The sequence below is a fragment of the Narcine bancroftii genome, chromosome 2 (genome assembly GCF_036971445.1).
Source record: "Narcine bancroftii isolate sNarBan1 chromosome 2, sNarBan1.hap1, whole genome shotgun sequence".
Classification (NCBI taxonomy): domain Eukaryota; kingdom Metazoa; phylum Chordata; class Chondrichthyes; order Torpediniformes; family Narcinidae; genus Narcine; species Narcine bancroftii.
The window spans coordinates 163,791,326-163,812,423 of NC_091470.1; the positions used below are offsets into that span (position 1 = coordinate 163,791,326).

A 21,098-nucleotide genomic window follows, 5' to 3' on the forward strand; every position below is an offset into this window, starting at 1 on the left:
CGGGAACAGCTGCTCCCTCTCCACCATCAGACTCAACAACAACAACAAACTCACCATCAACAACAAACTCAGAGACTTGTTTAAGGACTCTTACTTTTGCACTTTGATTTTTTTTTACTCTCTTTATTGCTTACATTTCTTTATATGCATTTGCTGAGTCAGTTTTGTCTTGCACTACCAAGAAGTGGTAATTATACCTCGCCTGCAGGAAAAAGAATCTCAGGGTTGTATGTGATGTCATGTATGTACTTTGAAAATAAATGTGAAATCTGAGTAATCTAACAAAGGGGCTAGATCTGAAGTGGGGGAAGGAATAGGCCACTCTCCCAATTAATGAAATTGTGAATTATGTTATTGTAATCTTTATTCTGCATTTCTGCCATTCCCATGTTAATCTGTCAGCTCCTTGCTGAGCTGGAAGCCAGTTACTTCCTTACAGCCTCTTCACAGTTTGCTTCCTTACCTTTCTCTACAGCCAATTTACCAACCAGTCTTTTGGTTCGATCATCCAAGTCATTGATATAAATTTTAAGACTCTGACTGAATACCAATGTTACCTCCTGTGTTGCTCTGAGCCATGTAAGACCATGAAGAGATCAGATGCTCAGAATTATGCAGCTTCAGTCTCCAGCATTTAATTGCAGAATATTTTTGTTCTAATCTGTCTGACAATAAATGAGATAAATTAGAGATGGTGAGTCAAGTGGAATTGGATGCCATTAGACTGCATCTGTTTTCTGGTGATGTTACCAAGTACGTTATCAATCTAAAAGATGCGACAATTCTGACCTTGAATTTTTGGAAAATTCGATTTGGATCAAGAGCAGTAATGTTTGAAAAGCTTTGGGAATTTTAGGGATTTTAACAATCCAGTGTCGACTCTTCATTATTCTTCCGTAATAAAAAATCTAATGTGCAAACTCTCTAACTGGTAATGAAGTCAATAGAGTTTGAGAATAATTGACTTAGATTTCAAAGGTGCTGTAAACCGTCTTAGACCAAAGTAGAATAATCAGACAATCATGAAGACTTGTGTTCTAATTTTTGTTTTCAAAACAAAATGGGTTTTTTAAAATTATTTTCTCAAGTTTATAGTAATGGAACAGAGACAGCTTACAATTAAACAAATGTTTTTGATGAAAAACGAAGTGTCTTGGAAATTGTATGGTCAAGCGTGGTAGCGAAATGGTCGGAGCACAAGGTTTTCTGCAATGCTCCCGGATATTTTCCTGGTAGAATTATTTGAAAGATGTATTTCGATCTGCCAGCTGATCTTTGGTTGAGTTAGTTTTATGTGAATCCATCAGAAGAGCAAGACTTGTTTTGCAACAGGCTTCTCTGTTGATTTGTTCAGCTTATTGTTATTGGTTCGGGCACCTGCCTACATTTTGCTCATACCTTGATGAGGGGCTTAACATTGGTAATGTATCTTTATCTTTGCGATATAAAGTACACTTTTTGACCTGCCGAGTTTCTTCAGTGTTGTGTGTTTTACTTCTGTTTATTTTAATTGCTTGGGGATTGCATGTTGATGTAAGCAAAGTCATTAATTATATTGAAATTACGTGCCTGAGCTGCAAAACTAAGATAACTGCTAAAAATAACCTCAAGTTATTGTACATGCCAGATTATAGGATCACTTGTCCATAGGAGAACCCCAGAATTTCCACCTGAAATGTAGGTTTTGAGCTATACTCGCTATATAAGATGACCCCCCCCCCCAAAAAAAAAAGTCTGGTGTTTAAAGCCTGTACAGAGCCAACAGTAGCTGGACCACGCGAGAGACCACTGAGACTTCATTGATAACTAACAGGACTTGCGTAAGATTGGGCTTATTCATGGATGTCATTGGTTGAGATCATAGGCAATGCCCCACAATACACGCGCAAACTGAGAGGCTGGAAATGGTGCACACGGTTTTGTAAACATCACATCTGCAACTAAGCTTCTTTTCTTTTCATTGTCACCATTTGCAAGGAAGTGAGCTGGATTATCAGCGTGAGGAAGGTGGTAGAATGCAACTAGGGCCTGACTGGGACACTTGATAGAAGCTGGCAGGAGGGGGATAGGATGTGTTTGGGAGGAGGAAGATAGCAGTGGTGCTGATGCTTCGCTGTCAAGGTTTAGATTTTATACTCGGTGTACAAGACGACCATTCATGTTGAGGCGACATTTTTACATTTCAGGGATCATCCTGCATATACTGTAAGGGGCTAGCTCTCCAAACTGCAGTACACAAAAGTGCTGGAGAAATTCAGCAGGTCATACAGCATCCATGGAAAATAAAAAGCAGGTCAACATTTTGGGTCTGAGCTCGTTTTCAGCTCTCCACATAGGTGGCCTTTGGAGCAAATTGTTAACACCAAGTGGATTTAGCTTGCAACCTAAGAAAACATTCCTCAAGTTGTTCGTTACTTTGTTGATGATGTGGGCAGATCCGGATGATTCTCTGATCTTCGCAGATGTTGAAGACCCATATGACTGTCAGAGGTGCCGGATGAGTTTTTCGTCGCACGAGGAACATAAGAAGCACATGCAGGAAGTGCATCCTCCCGTATACAATCCCTGTGATGTTTGTGGCAAGAATTTTACTGCACCATCACTTCTCGAAAGGCACAAGGTCACACATGTTGGTGGAAAACCATATAACTGTGAATCTTGTGACAAGGCTTATCAGGTGGGAGCATCGGATGCACTCTCAGAACTAGGCAATGAACTATTTTGTAGAGTTTTGTATTTTGTTGTTTTAATCATTAATTGGACTTGCAGGGAAAGTTGCTCGATATGAAATATTTTTTAAAATTGGATAATAATTGACTAATACTATTTATTTGTTCCAAATTTCCCTGGAAGTCGAAATCACTTCCATCAGATGCCCTCTAATTCAGATACGAAAACTAGATCCTTAAACTGCTTTTCCTAAATGCATTGCGCACATCAGGTGGCACAGTGAGGGTAGCGGTTAGCATCACGCTGTTATTGCGCCAGCATTTGTGACCGGGGTTTGAATTCCACCCTGTCCTCCCTGTGTCTGCATGGGTTTTTCCCAGGGGCTCCAGTTTCATCTCACCCTTCAAAATGTACTGGTGTAATTGGGCGGCTTCAAAATGTACTGGGGGGTGTAAGTCGATTGGGTGTAATTGGGCGGCATGGGCACGTGGGCCAAAATGGCCTGTTACCATGCTGTATGTCTAATTCTTTAAAAAATTGAACAACCAAAATGCATATTTGGTGATCTGATCTGTCAGTTCCTTGAAATATAGTTTTGAATCATAATGCCATCCATCAGCTTTTGATAGTTTTGTAATGAAACTTACTTTGAATGATACTGAAGCTATTTGAGTCAGGAAGGCAGCAGGTTTGATTCTAGTTTCAGCCAATCATTATTTGACAAGTGATTTAATTTGGGAGTTTCAGCCATCTGAAGGCAGATAATAGACCAGATTCCATGAATGGGCATGATTGGCTTCTAATGAGTTGTAAATCATTTTTTTAAGCAATTTAAAAATGAAAAATGACCTGGCAGCTTTGGTAATGAAAATGCGCTGTACACCAGCAATCACTTGGAAGGTGGGCAAGTGACATAAAATGTGGAAAATAATACACTTTAAACACAGCTGTAAATTCAAAACCTTGGAAAAAAAAGAGGCATTAAAAATAAAAACAGGAACTCATTCAAAATGAAGTTGGAAGAGAAACTGAATTTATTGGATGCAACACCGAGTGTGCTGTGTTAATACTTAACTTTCATGTACAAATACCTTCTATCGTGTTTTATGCAGCAATTGTCGGGACTGTGGTATCACAATCGTACCCATCATCCTGACATCTTCGCAGCACAAAATCATCGCTCTCCAAAGTTTTCCACTCTGACTTGTTCATCATGCAGGAAAACTTTTGCCAATGTAGCAGCTCTGAACAAACATGTGACGTCTGACCATGCAGGTAATCTTTTATTGGCAATTGAAGAGTTTCCAGATTCAATTCGTCAGCTAGTCGTCCGGCATGGAATGAAATGTTGGAAAACATATTAGTTTAGTCTTTGAAGGAACTGCAATGCACAAACATTCTGGAGAAACTCAGCAGGCCACTCTTCCCTTCCCACCCTCCACTGCCACTTTCCCCTTCACCCCCTTTCTTTCATTCCTCTCCTCACTCCCTCCCCACTCCTTCCCCGGCACCCCTCCTTCATCACTTACCCTCTCCTTCCCCTTCTTATTTACCCTCCTCTCTCTCAACCTCCTTGATCATCTTCCACAGCTGGTCACCCCTGCTTGTGCTTTCCTCCTCTGCAACACTCCCACCTTGACCCATTGTATGTCTGTATATATGCCCATGGGACATCATTGAACTCCATTTAAGATTATTGGACGTAATTTTATATAAGAATGAGCTAGTAAATTGGAAATTGCAACATTACCTATTTTCTCTCCACTACCTGACCCAGTTTTTCAGTATCTGTAGTGTTTTGTATTTCATTGTTTCAACATTGGTTTCATCCTCTCTTCCATTTTGTTTGGTTCATTTCGCCTTGAAACACATCACCTTCTGTTAATGTGACCACCTCATACTCTCTGCTGGCTCCACAGTCCTTTTGACTTTCTCAGACCACTCTGTTTCTTCTCCACAGATACACCCTGACTACCTGAGGCTCATCTCCATCTACCTGCCTTTTCCCCCTATTCATTCACTCCCCTTCTGTGTAAAAATCTATTCAACCGTCTCCTAAATATATTTACTGAGGTAGCCTCCACTGCTTCAACAGCAACGAATACCATAGATTCACCACCCTCTGGGAAAAGCATTTCCTCTTCATCTCCATCCTAAATCTACTTCCTTGAATCTTGAGGCTATGCCATCTAGTTCTAGTCTCCCCCAGCAATGAAAACAACCTACCTACCTCTATCTTAACTACGCCTCGTATGTTTCTATAAGATTTCCTCTCATTCTTTTAAATTCCATCTAGTGTAGTCCCAGATGACTCTAAATCTCTCCTCGTAGGCTAACCCCCCCCTCATCTTTGGAATCAACCAAGAGAACCTGTTCTGGAATTTAAAAGCCACTACATCCTTCCTCAAGTCAGAAGACCAGAACTCCAGATGCGGCCTCACCAGTACTCCCTGTTCTTAAATTCAAACCCTCTAGCAATGAAGGCCAACATTCCATTTGGCTTCTTGATAGCCCGCTGCATCTGCAAACTAATTTTTTGCCATTCATGCACAAGGACTTGGGAGTGCTGCAGTCGCTTGCTATTTAAATAATGATCTGTTCCTTCCAACGTGAATAGCCGCACATTTACCAATATTGAACTCCCATCTGCCAGACCTTTGCCCACTCACTTAACCTAGCTTTGTCTCTCTGCAGACTCTCTGTATCCTTTTCAAAATTTGCTTTTCCTCTCAATTTGGTGTCACCAGCAAAACTTGGATATTCTACACTCTGTCCCCTCTTCCAGATCATCAATGTATATCATGAACAGTTGCGAGCCCAGCATGGACCCCCTTTGGTGAAGTTGTACAGGTTGGACCATGGTTTCCATTTTTGCATTGTCAACCTTATAATTTTTCCATTAGTAAACTAGGTTCAATGTGTAATTTATCTGCGGTAGCAAAGCTAATGGTTATCAGTTGTTAACTTATAATTTTCCTTTTCCGCTTTTGTTATAATGTCCATTATTTTATCAGATCCCACGATACTGGATTGTGAAGAATGTAAAGAAACATTTGCTTCTCAAACATTGTTGCACCTACATACAAAGTCCAAACATTCAGGTATGTAAATCTGCACCTGGAAAGAGTTAATCCACCTTGGTTTCCAATAAAAGGACAATTCATCAAATGTTGGATTTCTGATTAAACTCTTTGTGATTAAACCTTTGCTTCTCAATTTGCACCTACATACAAAGTCCAAATTTGTGATTAAATCTTTGCTTCTCAAACATTGTTGCACCTACATACAAAGTCCAAACATTCAGGTATGTAAATCTGCACCTGGAAAGAGTTAATCCATCTGGGTTTCCAATAAAAGGACAATTCATCAAATGCTGGATTTTTGATTAAACTCTCTAATTCTGATCATGCTTCTTATTGTTAAAGAACTTTGTAATTTCAGGCTCAAGTGTAATACATTTTATCAGAAAATAAGCTCTATCATATTAGGAATCAAAATAATATTTATTACATCACTGAAAATAATGCAGTTCCAAACAGTTTCTGATTATTGTAACATTTAAACCCACACAAGTATCTTGGAATGATCATTCCCAAGTAATTTCTACCTATTGGGTCTCTTTTTTGAGACATAGACCATGCCACCCAATAACACCCAATTAACCTACAATCCCTGTATGTTTTGAAGGGTAGGAGGAAACCAGAGCACCCGGAGGAAACCCACGCAGACAAAGGAAGAACGTACAAACTCCTCACAGACAATGCTGATGCTGTTACGGCGTCACACTAACCACAACACTAAACATGCCGCCCTTGACATTTAAGAGCTTCTGCTCTGCTGATCTCGTACCATCAAGGTTGAGCAACATTGTTTATTAGAAACTCCATTGGATGACCAAGTGAATAGTGCACTTGGTCATCCAATGGAAGAAGGTCAGAAACTGGGTGTCTTGTGGTGACTGACTTTCTACATGGCTGCCCAAATGCTTTTCAAGATTCAATCTAAGTTTCAAGCTTCACATTATTGTTGTGACAGTACAGATTCTATCACCAATGTGTATATGTACATATGTACAGATGGTAGTGTAGGATGACTGATTGGCTGAGAGTGTAGCCACACCTACTGGCAGGTCTTAAAGGATTGCTCCTAGCCAGACCAGGTCATTCTGGACTGGTCGACCTACTTGTGATATGCTCCAGTCTTTTAGTTAATAAAAGCCTTGGTTTGAATCAACAAGTCTTTGGTTCTTTCGATGCGCATTACAATTGTCAAGTAATAAGACAAAGTAATATTTGCACAAAATTTGTTTTCGTCTGCCTACAAGGCAGATAGCTTTGCCATCGGAAGAAATTGCCTGAGAAAGAGAAGCCAAAGAGAGTCCCCTCAGATTTGCATTCAGTGCTCCCATAGCCCCTCCAGCCACACAGAATTCAGTCCAATCCATCAGCAATTGTCGGGACTGTGGTATCACAAGGAATGTAGCCAAACATCCAACCCGATCAGGAACCCTTCAGCACCTCCTTGCATCCGAGTCCTGATATTATTGGTATCCCTTCAGCCAGTCTCCAACAATCCACAGCTTGGTGTGAATCCCTTGACCACAGTCACTAGCAGCCCATTGCCTGCATTGGTTCATCGCCTTGAGTCGCTAACAGCCCACTGTCTGCGTTCTTCAGCCTCCTAGCCCCTCCCTGGTCCGCAGCTGTAGTCGTCTCCTGGAGATTAGTATGGGAGCTTGGAAGGCAGAGCAATGGTCAGAATCTGAAACTGGCAAGGTATAAACATCTCACAAGGCATTTGGTTAATAAGGCAAATGAACTGAAAGCTCAAATGAACATGATATTTTAGTCATTTCTGAAACATGGTTTAATGAGGGAAGAACTGAGCTTCACATTCCTGGTTATAGGAAAATTCAGATGGATTGAGAAGGGGGTGTTAGGGTTAGCATTGGTTAACAAAAATTATTGCCGTGGCTAGAAATGACATTTTGAAAGATCATTAAATGAGGCTCTCGGGTTAAACTAAAGAGAAAAGGAACAGTCACATTGCTGGGCATGTATGGTAGACACCAAACTGTCCAAGTGTAAAAGCAAAAGGGAAGGCAAATTTCTGAAAAGTGTGAAAACTTCAATTGTGACAAGATGCCTCTGGAAAACTTCATCGTGCATGGCTTTACATTTAAAGAAAAAAAATCTCCAAGTTTAAAAACTCCTTAAAAGAAAATCCAACGCTTTACACTGTCTAGTGACATGGACACAGTGGCCCAAATTGGTGTAGAGCTGGAAATTACAATAATTTTGGAGCAGAGTCTGTCATTTCTTATCAAACAGCTAGTGGAGTATCAAAATCATTATTAATAATGCAGCACCATTGATCCTGATGGTTAGATCATCAGTTTGCAGTTTAAGCTTGCTTGCATCTTTGTGCTGAGAGGACTACTGCCACCCGAGGTCTTCTGAAAGTGAAAGAGGTAAGAAAGGTTAAATAACAAAATCTATGATGCCTAAGACCTGGTGCAAGTAATTTTTGCAGTGTGTATTCTCTGATAACAATATTGTTGCAGAATATTGTACAATTTCACCCTAAGTCTATTTTTTGAAATTTGCAAAGCTGTGAATTCGATAGGCCAGACCACAGAAAGGTCGTTAACCTGAACCATTGATTTTCGTTCTCTCCCACAGAAGTTATCTGGCCTGAGTGTTTACAGCAATTCTTGTAATTTCAGATTTCCTCCATCTCTAGGATTTTGTTTGCACAAAGCTGTGTGCAATATCCAGTACAGAAAGTGCATGATGCAATGGCAGTTTAATTTCATTAGAATTGAACATATAGTTCAATTATTTAAATCATTGACTTTTTTTTTCCAGAGGCTTTTATAAAGGGTACTCACTTTAATTGGTTTTAAAATGTTTAAATTTAGACATACAGCACAATAACTGGCCCTTTCAGACCACGAGCCCAACAACACCCAAATGACCTACAACCCCGGTATGTTTTGAAAGGTGGGAGGAAACTAGAGCACCCAGAGGAAAGTGATGTAGACACGGGGAGAATATGCAAACTCCTTACAGACAGTGCGGTATTCGAATCCTGGCACTTTCAGGTGGCCAAAATACCCCGATTAAAGCTGCATATTCTACACCTGTGCAGCTGTCGGGAGGCCACCTGAAAGAGGAGAACCCGGCCAGGAGGAGCACTTACCTAACCCTCCTCTTGTACGTATAATCTCCGGCTCCGAGGATCCCTCGTTGCACCTGAAAGCAGCAGTGGAACTACGGCCACAGTCCCCAGGAGCCGGCGTTCGCTCAGACACGGCTCTCCTTCGGCTGGCACGTTCAGGTGACAGAATGATGTCTTCTCCGTGGCCACCTGAATGCCCCAGCTGCACTCCCCCAGCCATGTCTGCCGGCGCATTATCTGCGTCCGAGCACCTGAAAGTGGCTTTAAACAGCATTGCACTAACCATTCCTCCCTTTTCTGCGCTTTCAATTGATTTTCAACCGACTTGCAATAAATGTGGAATTTTCTTATCAGGGATCCATCCATTTAAATGTTCATACTGCCCGTCAACCTTCAGATTTCCTGGAGTTCTGCAGCATCATTTGAACACAAAGCATTCAACTCAGCAAACCACCACGTTCGTGTGTGGGGATTGTCCCCAGATGTTCAGTTCCCAGCAAGACTTGGAAGAACATCAGAGGAGCAAGCATGTAAGAATACTGTTTGCTAACATTGAAGAGGGAGCCCAAATGGTAAATTTTCAGTCAAAAAAAAATTACATTGAGTGTTGATTGTGTAACATTGTATTTTGCTCTCCTTCATTTAACATTATCTCGTGATTATTTCTTTGCATTTTTGGGAACTTGCTGGATTTCACACTTAACTGCCATAATTACATTGAAAAATATTGACTTAAATAAATTAATTCAGAAGATGCAATATTAGAAACATTTCTTTATTATCTGCTCATTGCCATAATATTTATATTGACAAATTATTTTTCCTACCTCTGTATTTGTCACCTTTTTGGCTGTTTCTTTTTACCTTATTTTAACTGTGCTACATCACTCTTACTACCCGGTCAATCAACAAAAGAACATAGTTAAATAGGAGCAATAGGTGGCCATCCGACCCGTCAAGCCTGTTCAACTATTTATGGCTCATCTCTACCCCATATCCCTTATTTCCCCATTGGAAAAATATAGCCAACCTTGGCCTCAATATATTTACTGAGGTTAGGCTTCAATAGGCATCGAATTCCATAGATTCACCATCCACTGGGGAAAGCAATTCCTTATTTCCATCCTAAATCTATTACCCTGGATCTTGAGGGTATATCTCCTAGTTCTCATCTTCCCCCACCTATGGGAACAGATTAGCTACCTTTATGGTTTTATGATTCCCCCTCCTTCTAAATTCAAGTGAATACAGCCCCAGATGACCTCAATCTCTCCTCATAGGCTAATCCCTCATTTCTGGAATCCACCTTCTCTGCACTGCCTCCAAAGCCAGCATATCCTTCCTTGAGTAAGGAGACCAGAATTGGACGTAGTATTCCAAATGCAGCCTCACCAGTGCCTTGTAAAGTTGCAGCATGACTTCCTTGCTCCTAAATTCAATCGCTCTATTAATGAAGGCTAATATTTCAGTTGCTTCTTGATAAGCCTGCCTCACCTTCAAGCCTACCTTTTGCAATTCATTCACAAGCACTTCCAAGACCTTCTGCACAGCAGCGCTGCAATCGCCTTTTAAATAATAACCTGATCTTCCATTTTCCTTCCAGAATGTTTTATGTTCAATGTTTTAAAATCTTTGTACTTACCCTTTATATTTGTATTTAAAACCCTAGTAAATTTATGTTTATGCATAAAGACTGTGTGGTTGGCGGCTGGTTAGCAGCAATATTCTCTTTGAAGGTTTGACACCATGTTAAGGTTTCTACATGGAATCGTAGTGTGCAATGTACTGTAATTTCTTTTGAGCAATTCTCATGCAGCCATCATCTCCAGTTCCCCATGGTATGCCAGATGGCTAGAAATTGTATGAAGCTATCTGGCCAAACACCGACAATTGAATTTCTTTTTCCTTCTTATTTCACACTTCAGAATGCAGGACCTTGCAGCATATTCAAGAGCATACCTGAAGTGCCAGTTGATGAAGGAGACAAAAACGATGTAGTCAAACAATAATCATGGCTTTTATTAGCAGAAATTAACGGTACAATAATGAAAGACAATGGGTGCATATACAGTTATACCCAAGGGGAGTGTCCTGAACAGTAGAGATAATGCACAGCCAATGCTAGTACAAAGAGGGAAGACAGACAGACAGTGTAGCAGAGATTCAACACAATACCCACAAGGAAAAAAGTATCAGAACAATCTCAAGAAAAGTTTTTTTTTTAATTGCTGAATTGTAAGAATGCCAATGGAATGCTTAATATTTAACGAATGGGTTAAGTTGGACTGGATGAGATGCTATCAAAGCACAAACCCAATTGCAGAATCTTGGTGTATCTGCCATTATTATTGGCTGGTAATGGAGGCCCCATGAATAACTTTGCTGAACTTAAATTGGTGGGAGTTTACTTTTATAAGATGAAGATCTGTGTCAAATTTTCATTCAGAGCATCAGAGCAGGATCCATGTGGGAGTTTCAAATCATGTCCTACAGCACAGAAGGAGATTATTCTGTGATATATCTCTTGGTTGTTTGCAGGATGATTTCGCTTTGTCACATAGTCTTTATCCATAACCCATATTCCCCATCTGCAAGTACTTGGTCTCTGGTAAAATATTATTATGTAAAGTGCACTGGATTCACACGACTCTTGGAATGGAAAAAAAAGTATAGTTTTCCCCATTTCCTCTCTAAATGGTTCAACGATTTGTTCGAATGCATCAACTCTAGTTACTGAAACATTTAATAGAAGAAATGTTTTTCTCTCCATCAAAAGATTCTTTTCATGAGGCAAAGTTCTTGGGTTATCTCTTGGTTTCAAGACCTCACTTCCCCAATCTCTCTTTGCAACTAAAATCTTTTATTCCTTATAATATCCTGATAGATCTTTGTAATGCCCTCTCTAATAATTTTGCCATATGTTCATGACAACAAACCTGTTTCTGATCGATTTACATCTTTCCCAGATTTGGATTAAGACCTGAGGCTGTTGGAGCTGAAGCAGACTATTTGTTCCTCATCCCTGCTCTCCTACTCAAATAATCATGGCTGTCTCTTGTTTTCACTTCCCTCACAAACTACCATATTTGCCGATGTATAAGGCAGGTCTTAAATTTTAAAAATGTCACCCCAAAGCCACGGTCGTCTTATTCGGTAAGTATAAAATCCAAACCTTAACAGGGAAGTCTCAGCGCTCCCTCGTGGGTTCCATCTGCCCAGTCTGACTGCCATCAGCTCTGTACAGGCTTTAAACAGCCTGTTAAAGGAGCCAAGGGCGGTTATGCTAAAAAAATTTGAAATATGCTAAAAAAAATTTAAATCTGTATTGCTTTTACAATATTGTGACAGAATCACTCTGCTTGTCAGTGGGACAGTTGGTAAAGGTCTATTGGGGTAGTAAAACCTGGAGTAATCTTATACCGTGTTTATACCTATATCTTACATGTAAATTCGGTGGGATGGGGGTGGGGGAGTGGTCGTCTTATACACAAGTTACCTTATATGCCATCATATTCAATACATAATCCTTAATTTCCATTAATATTTGAAAATCTGTCAGTTCCTTTATGTTTATATTCGATAAGTGAGCCTCCATCACTCTCTTGGTTATTGACTACCCTCTGGCTGAAGAATTTCTTTTCACCTCTCCATAGTGGTTCCCGCTAGATCCCACAGCTTTGGGATCAGCCCTGTCAAGTCCTTGAAGAATTGTATTCTGTTACCTCTCATGCTTCTATTCACAAGAGCATATCAGTCTATTTTTCCAAATCTCTCCTCATTCGTCATTCTGACCCTCATTACGTTGAAGCTGTGGTGATAGCTGATTCAGCCAAGGACCATCTAGATTATTAAAGTTCACCCAAAGTTTTCAAAGGGCTCAGCCCAAAATGTTGACTGCCTTTCACTTTCTCTGGATACTGCATGTCCTGATGAATTGCTCCACATTTTTCTGCTCGGCACAAGGGTCCAGTTGGGAATTGTTGTTCTATGCAGTTCATGCAATTATTTAGAGAGAGAAAAAAGAGTGGGGAGAAAGGCAAATTGGATAATACATCTAAGGAGCTTTTATTCACAAAAGTTAAAAATATCCAGTGAAATGTTGAAATTAAAAGCAGATTTCTGCAAATGTGCTGGAGAAACTCAGCAGGTCACACAGAACCGATACAAAGTAAAGGGTAACCAACGTTTCAGAACTGGACCCTTCGTCAAGTATACCTTTACTTCCTTTGGATGGTGCGTGACCTGCTGAGCTTCTCCATCACGCGCGTGTATTGCACTTGACCCCAGCGTCTGTTGACTGTCTTGTTTAATTCTGTAAACACTGTGTGGGCAGCATTTGTGGAAGAAAGATGTCAAAGTTAAATGTTTTGGATGATCCTTTGAATCAGATGTGTTACAGCTGGACACCATGACTCTCCTTTTTTCCTTGTTTTTGCTCATTTCTCACATATTCCAGTTCTGAGGAAGGGTCCTTGAGTTGAAATATTAACCCGCAATGAACGTGAACATCACTTCCAGTGTATTCCATTCTTGTTTTTTGACTTTCAGCACCTGGTGCTTTGCAGTTCATGTTCTTAAAAACTGAATTTTCCATCCTGTTTTTTTTTAAAAATGCAGATTATCCAAGCATCTGAACAGTTGGCATCCACCCAGCAGATCATATATTTGGAAGAGACTCACCTGACTGATGTTGAATCACAGGTACAGTGAAAATTCCTGTTATCTGGAATTCAAGCAACCTGCAGCATCAAGCAACCGGCAAAAAAAAATTGCAGAATATAATTAAGTAAAAAAAATATGAAAGATTAAAATTGGCACCCTGAGCAGTCAGTTTGCCAATCACGCAACATGCAATCTAAGCAACTGGCAAATTCACTTATGCGGCGTAGGTGCTGGATAACAAGGGATTTACTAGATTTGGGCATTGCCAATTCTCAGAACAGTTCCTCATGACATCATGAGGTTGTGGCTCTGAACGTGGATGACCTATTCGATGGGACTGTGACACTCATCTGTGGAGAGATGCCATAAAGATAACAGTCAAACACAACTGGAAGATTTCAGGAATATAGCCAGGGAATATTTCTTTTTAATCTAACGTAAAGATTAAACATCATTTCAGTTTTAGATTTCACGTGAGTACTTTGTTGCAATAATTTTAGTATTTTTAAGTTTTATTATTTTGAATATATCACGTTACGGATCCTTAAGTGGAAAGGTTGTTGGGCTGAATCTCCAGTGAGGCCAGTAGCAACAGCACTGTGTGATTTGCTGCAGTTTGGTGCCCCAGGCGTATAGATCCTTGAGCAATAGATGAGGATGTTAGAAAAAAATGCCCACATTGACAGAATGAAGAATGAATCGCATGGACCAGGTGTGATTAGTGATAAGGTAGCATAAAGCAGAAAATGAAAGGCCAGGGCTCTTCCCTACTCGAACTAACAACATGGGTCCTCAAGCACAAGGCATCATCTGATAAAACAGGTGAGGGTAGTCCTAAGGATATCTTCTTGCTAAGAGGAATTAAAAATATGTTACTAATGCAGGTATTCGTATGGTTAATTGACAAGATGAAATACCTCTAGATTAATCAGGGTTGTTTGTCTTATAACTCAACACTTACAGAAGTGGTGCTCACCAGGGAACACAATGGCACTAAATCTTATGGTCATTAAAGGTTGCTGTTCTCATGTAATTGATGGTTCAACATATATTACATAATCTGCAAAATGCTTGAGATCGGTCAAGGATACTTACAGCTGGTCCCTTAAGTAAGCAAAAAAGGGTTATCCAAATGCTATTTATGAGTTACAAAATCAATGAATCAAATAGTTTTTCCTGAACCAGTTTTAACAGACTGCTCCCGTACCTTCAGCTGATGGGACTTCTTATGACCTCTTGTTCACTAAAATGAAGAGGAATTGGTCTTGCTCCACTGGTGTGTTGGGAACCATGCTGCCTGTCGTTGCTTTTCCCGACTCACAGCATTGATGTCCTGTTTATGCAGTTATCTTTATTACTGAGGGGAAAAAAAAATGCAAGCCCATTCAATTTAATTATTGAAATTGGGAGTAATCCTGCTCTGATGTCAGATTTTATTCCAATTCAATACGCAAAGTTAGACAGCATGGAAACTGGCCTTTCGACCTAACATGCCCCCAAAACGTGCCACCTACACTGGTCCCATGTCTGTGTTTTGCCTATATATCCCTCTAAACCTATCCTATCCATCCAGCTGTTTTCTTAATTATTGTGTAGTAGTACTTGTCTCAACCACCTCTGGCAGCCTGTTCTTTTAACCTACCACTCTGTGTAAAAACATTACACCTCAGGTGTAATGTTCCCTACCTCACCTTCAACCTCTGGTAACTGATTCCACTACTCTGGGCAAAAGAATCTCTGTATTCACTCAATCTTTTCCTTAGTATTTTTCATACCTCTATGTGATCACCAAACCTGCTCAGTTCAGGCCTCCGAGTGCTGGCAGCATCCTCGTAAGTCTTCTCTGCACCCTTTGCAGCTTGACAACATCTTTCCTGCGGCACAATGACCAAAACTGAACACAGTACCTTAAATGGGGCCTCAACAACGTCTTATACAACTGCAACATGACCTCCCAACTTCTGAACTCAATACCCAAACTGATGAAGGCCAATGTGCTGAAAGCCTTTTTGACCCCCTATTAATCTTGTAACTCCACTTTCCAGGTTCTATGTACTTGTACTCCGAGATCCCTCTACCCTACAACACTCCCCTACCAATCACTGTGTAGTGAGACCTCCTGAAATGCATCGCCTCATATTCCTCTGTATTCCATTCTGTCAACCGTTCCTCAGCCCACCCATCTGCTGCAGTCTTCGACATCCATCTTCACTATAATACCAGACATCCACTGATACAGATCATTGAACCAGGGCCCATCACTTAACCCTGTGGCACACCACTAGTCATAGGCCTCAAGCCTGAAAAACAGCCCTTCCACCGTCACCCTCTGCTTTCTTCTATGAAGCCAATTTACTTGATGGATGGAAAACTGCTTCCTCTGTTCCTTCAAAACCTCAAAAATAATTGGTGTTTAATTGTTTCTAGCATTTGAAATGTTTTAACTGTAGGCTATATAATGAGAGCAATAAGAATTTGATTAGTATTCAGCCCAGAGGTGGCAAATTCATGGATTTCAGATTAATTGTAGTTCCAACTGATGGGCTGTGTGGGGCAAAATCCAACTAGGTAATGAATTGAACTCGTATCTATTTATTCATTGGTGATTGTGTTTTAAAAAAAATCCATTTGTGTATTGACCATCTGCAGATCTGCTTTGAAAGCTGAGCATACTTAATATTTAGAGTTGTTAAAATCGGATTGTTTACACAGAATAGTTTAAGGGAGGTTAGATAATGAAAGGATATCTTTTCAAAACTATTTCCATTGGTCTTTTTAATTCTTCTTGGACTTTTAGCAGAACAGATGCAAATTTACATTCCACAAGCACCAACTAATGTCCCATGTGTTACTCTGTAATTTATTTGCAAAACTTAATATTTCCTTTACCTCAGTACCATCTCTCCCCTTCCATCTGACTGCAGATCCTGAACTTTTTTGAAAAAACCACATTGTAGAAGCTCTGTACAAACCAGTCCGCATCTGTGTTGAGAGAAACACACTTGATATCCAACATCGCTGACCTTTCATCCACCACAAAGTTATCTGTTTGTCTCTCTTCTCAAATGATGAGTTCTTCTGGCATGTTTAACTTCAAATTTCCAACATCCTACTTTTGTGTTCTCTTTCTCTTACCCTTTGTTTCTTTCCAATGCATTTCTTTCAATGTGGGATACAGAGCTATTTATAGGACTAAATATTTGTTCAGATGTCTATTGTAAAGTAAGAAAATAACTCCTGAATGGAGCGTGTTTGACATTGTGCATTGGGGAGAGAATAGCTGAGTGAAGCACATTTGAATTAATGTTCAAACGCCAGGCCTGGGGTTAAAAAAAAAAACACACATGGAGCAAACTTAAATATCTACAGTAAAATCCTTCTTATGCAGAAATCAAGCAATCATCAAAATAAATCGGTAAAAAAATATGGAAGTTTAAAATTGGCAAGCCTCGCTATTTTCCAGCATGCAGTCTCAAGGAACCAGAAAATTAACTTAACCGGCACCTACCAATCTCCCATAGGTGCCGGATATCAGGGATTTTATTCTATTTTGAATACTGAAACTGAGGAGAAAGCCTTCAAATAAAATAATAGTTGGGAAAGAATTCAAAGAACAGGGTCAATTGTTAGAGGGAACACTGAGGATGGGCATCATTCTTCCCAGGATAACCAGAAAGTGAGTGGAAACGAAAGCAACATCTCGGGAGAAATGTCGGAGTTTGAGCTTGCAAAAGCCAAGCACTAGGACTTTTCCTCTTTATCCAAGAGATGAAGTGCGGCTGAGCGTGGTTGTTCAGGCCAGGACACCAGACTTGTTTAAGAAGCCTGGAGCATTAGGGAGAGGGATAGGACATCAGCTTTTTAAAGATTGTTGAAATCATGGGATGAAGAAGTTTCTTATTTGGGGATCTTGTGATATTTTAGCTCAATTTAACTTTCTCCGTAAGTCTGAAATGGAACCATTTTAAAAATTTTAACAATACCACACACTAGAAGACCCAGAAGATCCGGTCGGTGCCACCCAATTAACCTCCCAACCCCGTGCATTTTGGAGGGTGGGGTAAAAAAACCATGCAGGTCACAGGGAGAATGTATAAACTCCTTAGAGAATTGAACCCAGATCACTGGCGCTGTAATATTTCTCAGCAGATGCATCTTTTTGAGTACCTGAGCTATCTTTCAGTCATGCTAAGTGTGTAAATGAGGTACTAGTGTTTCACCAAGAGTGTAAATCTGAGGTGAATGGGGAAAGGTAGATGTGTTGAGCCACTGTCAGTACCTGGCTGACCAGCTGACCAGCATGGCCTAAGATCTTCCCCAAACTCATTTTACTCAGAAAACCTTAAATGCTCCATTTCCTTTTCCCATTTCTGTGAGCAGATTTAAACTGAATTGCTAACATCAATTAAAAGCTAGATACTCAATTCAGTCCAGTTCGTGTTAAAAATAATTGATGGAAATTTGGAGATATCTTCAATCTATTTAAGGTATTAAGTAATAAATACATTAGCCAAGTTTATAATCCTTGACCTGGGTACTGTGGATATGACTGCTGGAATGACAAAAAGACAGCTCTTTAATGGTGTAATAGAATAATATCTAATTGTGACAGGCAATTATTACTGTGTTGTACCTTTATGTAGCTTTTCCACCATCTGAACCACAAGTTAACATTGAACAAAGTAATACAATTTCATCTGTCTCCTCCATTAACCTTGTAAAAGCAGGAATATTGATATAACTTAAAAGGTGAGATTGCTTTTTATAGCTGGATCTATTAAAATCTCCTTACCGCCTCATCATGCCCTCCAATGTCTCCTGAATCATTAACCACCGGGATTTCATTATTTTTTGCTCTATAGCATGGTAGAATTGATTTTATTTTTGCAATGGAATAAAACTAAGGATTCCCAGTAGACATGTATATTGTGACCTAAAAGTCTCCTCGCAATGGCTTTGAAATAATGTAAGATATTTTAAATGCAGCTTTATTTTTGGAAAAAAATTAACTATCCTTCACAATGAAGGGGCCAAGCAAGGAATCTAGCAGCATCTATTTGCTAATTTTGTTATTTTATGTTATATTCCAGTGGACAAGATAATAAAGTTGATATAAAGGAAACATGAAAGTCTGCAGATACCCAAAATGTTGGTTATGTATCATCCAGCAGGCTTTTTGAGTGCGAAATGACACCACAAGTGGAAAATTCGCATGAATAATGCTTGGTACGTTCCAAAAAAAACTTGATCTCAGCTTACAAAAGAAGACCACCTCCCCAATGCCGCCACTGGTCCCCAACACCTCACCACCACTGCTGCTGTTCCTCGATACCTCCCCACTGCCAGTCCCCGACACCTCCTCGCTGCCGCCGCCACTCCCAATGACTCCCCAACACCAGTCCCAACACTTTCCCGCCGTCGCTGCCAGACCCGACACCTCCCCACCGCCACTGCTAGTCCCAACACCTCCCCGCGGCCACTGCCGGTCCCGATCCTTTCCCGCCTCTGGTCCTGACACCTCCCCACTGCCTGTCCCAATATCTCGTCGCCACTGCAGCTGGTCCCGACGCCTTCCTACCACCACCACTGCTCCCCAACTATGGTCCCCTCCTGCCTGGGAGCCCGAGGCAACTTCTTTGATGTGGACAGCACTGCACCCAATGGTGAGAATGGAGTCACTGACTCCGGCAGCAGCCGAAGCTGAAGACTTGGACCCAGCTTTATTTGGCATCTTCCTGGCCAGAAGCAAAGATTTTGTTTTTTTTTATTGTTACTGGTAATCAAACTGGTGCCAACAGAATGTCAGAGCCCCACATGGTCAAATCAGGTATTGAATTTTTTCCACTTTTGATGTCATGTCAGTGCTTAAAAAAAATTGGTGTTTGAATCTTTTTGTATTTCAGATCTTCAGATAAGGGATACTCAACCGTATGTATTTAAGTGCTCATTTCAGATGACCATTATTACAGCATGTTTGGTGATTCTGATCACTTGATTTAAATTGCGCTTTTAACTGTAGTCCTATTTGTGAGTTATTTTTGAAAATTTCAGCTTTGAAATTGGTGTGGGGGGTGTTGATGATGGGGTGGGTAGGGATGATAGCCGGGACTGAGGACAGTGCGGAGTAAAAGAATTCCAAAAGAGAGACGACCTGTAGTCAATCCAGGATAACATTGCACATCTTAAACTGGTTCAGTTTTCAAAACTTGTCTATGAGATCTATGCCGAATGTAACTTATGGTTTACAACATGAATAAAAATATTGATTTAGACTGAGTCATGGTTTCTGGTATTTACTACCTGTATTTATATTATTTTGAATTCATAAACTACTTTTCTACCCATTCCAAGGCTGCATTAAGATCTTTCCTCAAGTTAGAAGTAAAACATGTATTTTGTCAAGATGTTTAATATTAGCTTTTAATACAGAGGGTATATTTTTGGAGAATTTAACAGAATTAAGTCCTGGATTCAGTTTGCATTATCGGAAAAATCACAAAGTATTTTATCATGAATTTATGTTCAAGAACAAAAAGCCACTGAAACATTGCCTTTATCACATCTTAATGACAGTTCCGAACCAATTGAGGATCTTCACTTCCTGTCACGTCGCTTCATGTACTGTAATGGCTACCGCAATAGCAGCAGATTGGGCATCGTCAGCAGAGAGAGAAACTGGGTTGACATTTCAGGTTGAAGATTTACCATTTTGTAGTTTTGTTCAACTTTCAAGATTACATTTAAATTACCTCGAGCATCTGCTATGACTCCAACAAGCCACCCAGTGCATTTATATGTTAATCATAGTCTGCCCCTCCCAGCGAGACTGTGGTAGAATCACTCTTATTCCTGCTGGGTCCCTTTGCCTACAAATTTTCTTCCTTCTGATTGCACTTGGTCTCTGCTAACTCCTCACTTTCACGTGCTATTTCTCTCGGAACTTGCATGTTAGTCACTGTATCTTGAACAAACTTGCTTATAATTTTCAAAAACACGTTCTATGTTTCTATGTTTCTTATACAGACTGAGTTATCTATTCCTTCTGTTGATTTGCTATCAAGCAGATTGAGTTTCTTGAGGCTATGTCCCCTATAGGGGACATAGCGTCCAGATTAAGAATGGAGATGAGGAGGAACTGCTTTTCCCAGAGGATGGTGAATCTGGAATTTGCTACCCACTGAAGCAGTGGAAGCTACCTCAGTTAATATATTTAAAACAAGATTGGATCGATTTTTACACAGTATGGGAATTAAGGGAGATGGGTCTATCATCGGATCAGCCCTGATCTCATTGAATGTCAGAGTGGTCTGGATGACCAACTCCTCCTATTTCCCATGTTCTTGAAAGGGCTCTTCAAGTGAATTAACACAATCTATGACAAGCATCTGTTGGATGTTTTGAAACTTTCAAGGGTCCTTTGTACTCTCCATCTGCTCCAATATCTATTTCCTGGCCCATTCTTCATCAGTACCTTATTGGTGGACCGTATATTTGATCTAACATCGTTAGTCTGCATGCTTCAAGCAGCACCAAATTCTAGAGAAACACAGGCTGCACATGCTGGAATCTGGAAGCTAAAACATGAA

At 40.2% G+C, this 21,098-nt stretch overlaps 1 protein-coding gene across 12 annotated transcripts in view; it reads left to right on the plus strand.

Annotated features, from left to right (window-relative positions):
* Positions 1-19,780, plus strand: part of zbtb40 (zinc finger and BTB domain containing 40) — a 138,507-nt gene extending 118,727 nt beyond the window's left edge. For 8 of the 12 annotated variants that reach the window (XM_069919021.1, XM_069919022.1, XM_069919024.1 and 5 more), the window contains 5 exons: positions 2,463-2,677; positions 3,783-3,945; positions 5,685-5,771; positions 9,205-9,422; positions 13,468-19,780. In XM_069919021.1, coding sequence (XP_069775122.1) covers positions 2,463-2,677; positions 3,783-3,945; positions 5,685-5,771; positions 9,205-9,422; positions 13,468-13,560 — 776 coding nt within the window. In that variant the 3' untranslated portion in view covers positions 13,561-19,780. Of the gene's footprint in view, positions 1-2,462; positions 2,678-3,782; positions 3,946-5,455; positions 5,651-5,684; positions 5,772-6,357; positions 6,896-9,204; positions 9,423-13,467 lie in introns of those variants that run through there. The other 4 variants (XM_069919019.1, XM_069919020.1, XM_069919025.1 and 1 more) reach the window with 4 other exon arrangements.
* The last annotated feature ends 1,318 nt before the right edge of the window (positions 19,781-21,098 follow it).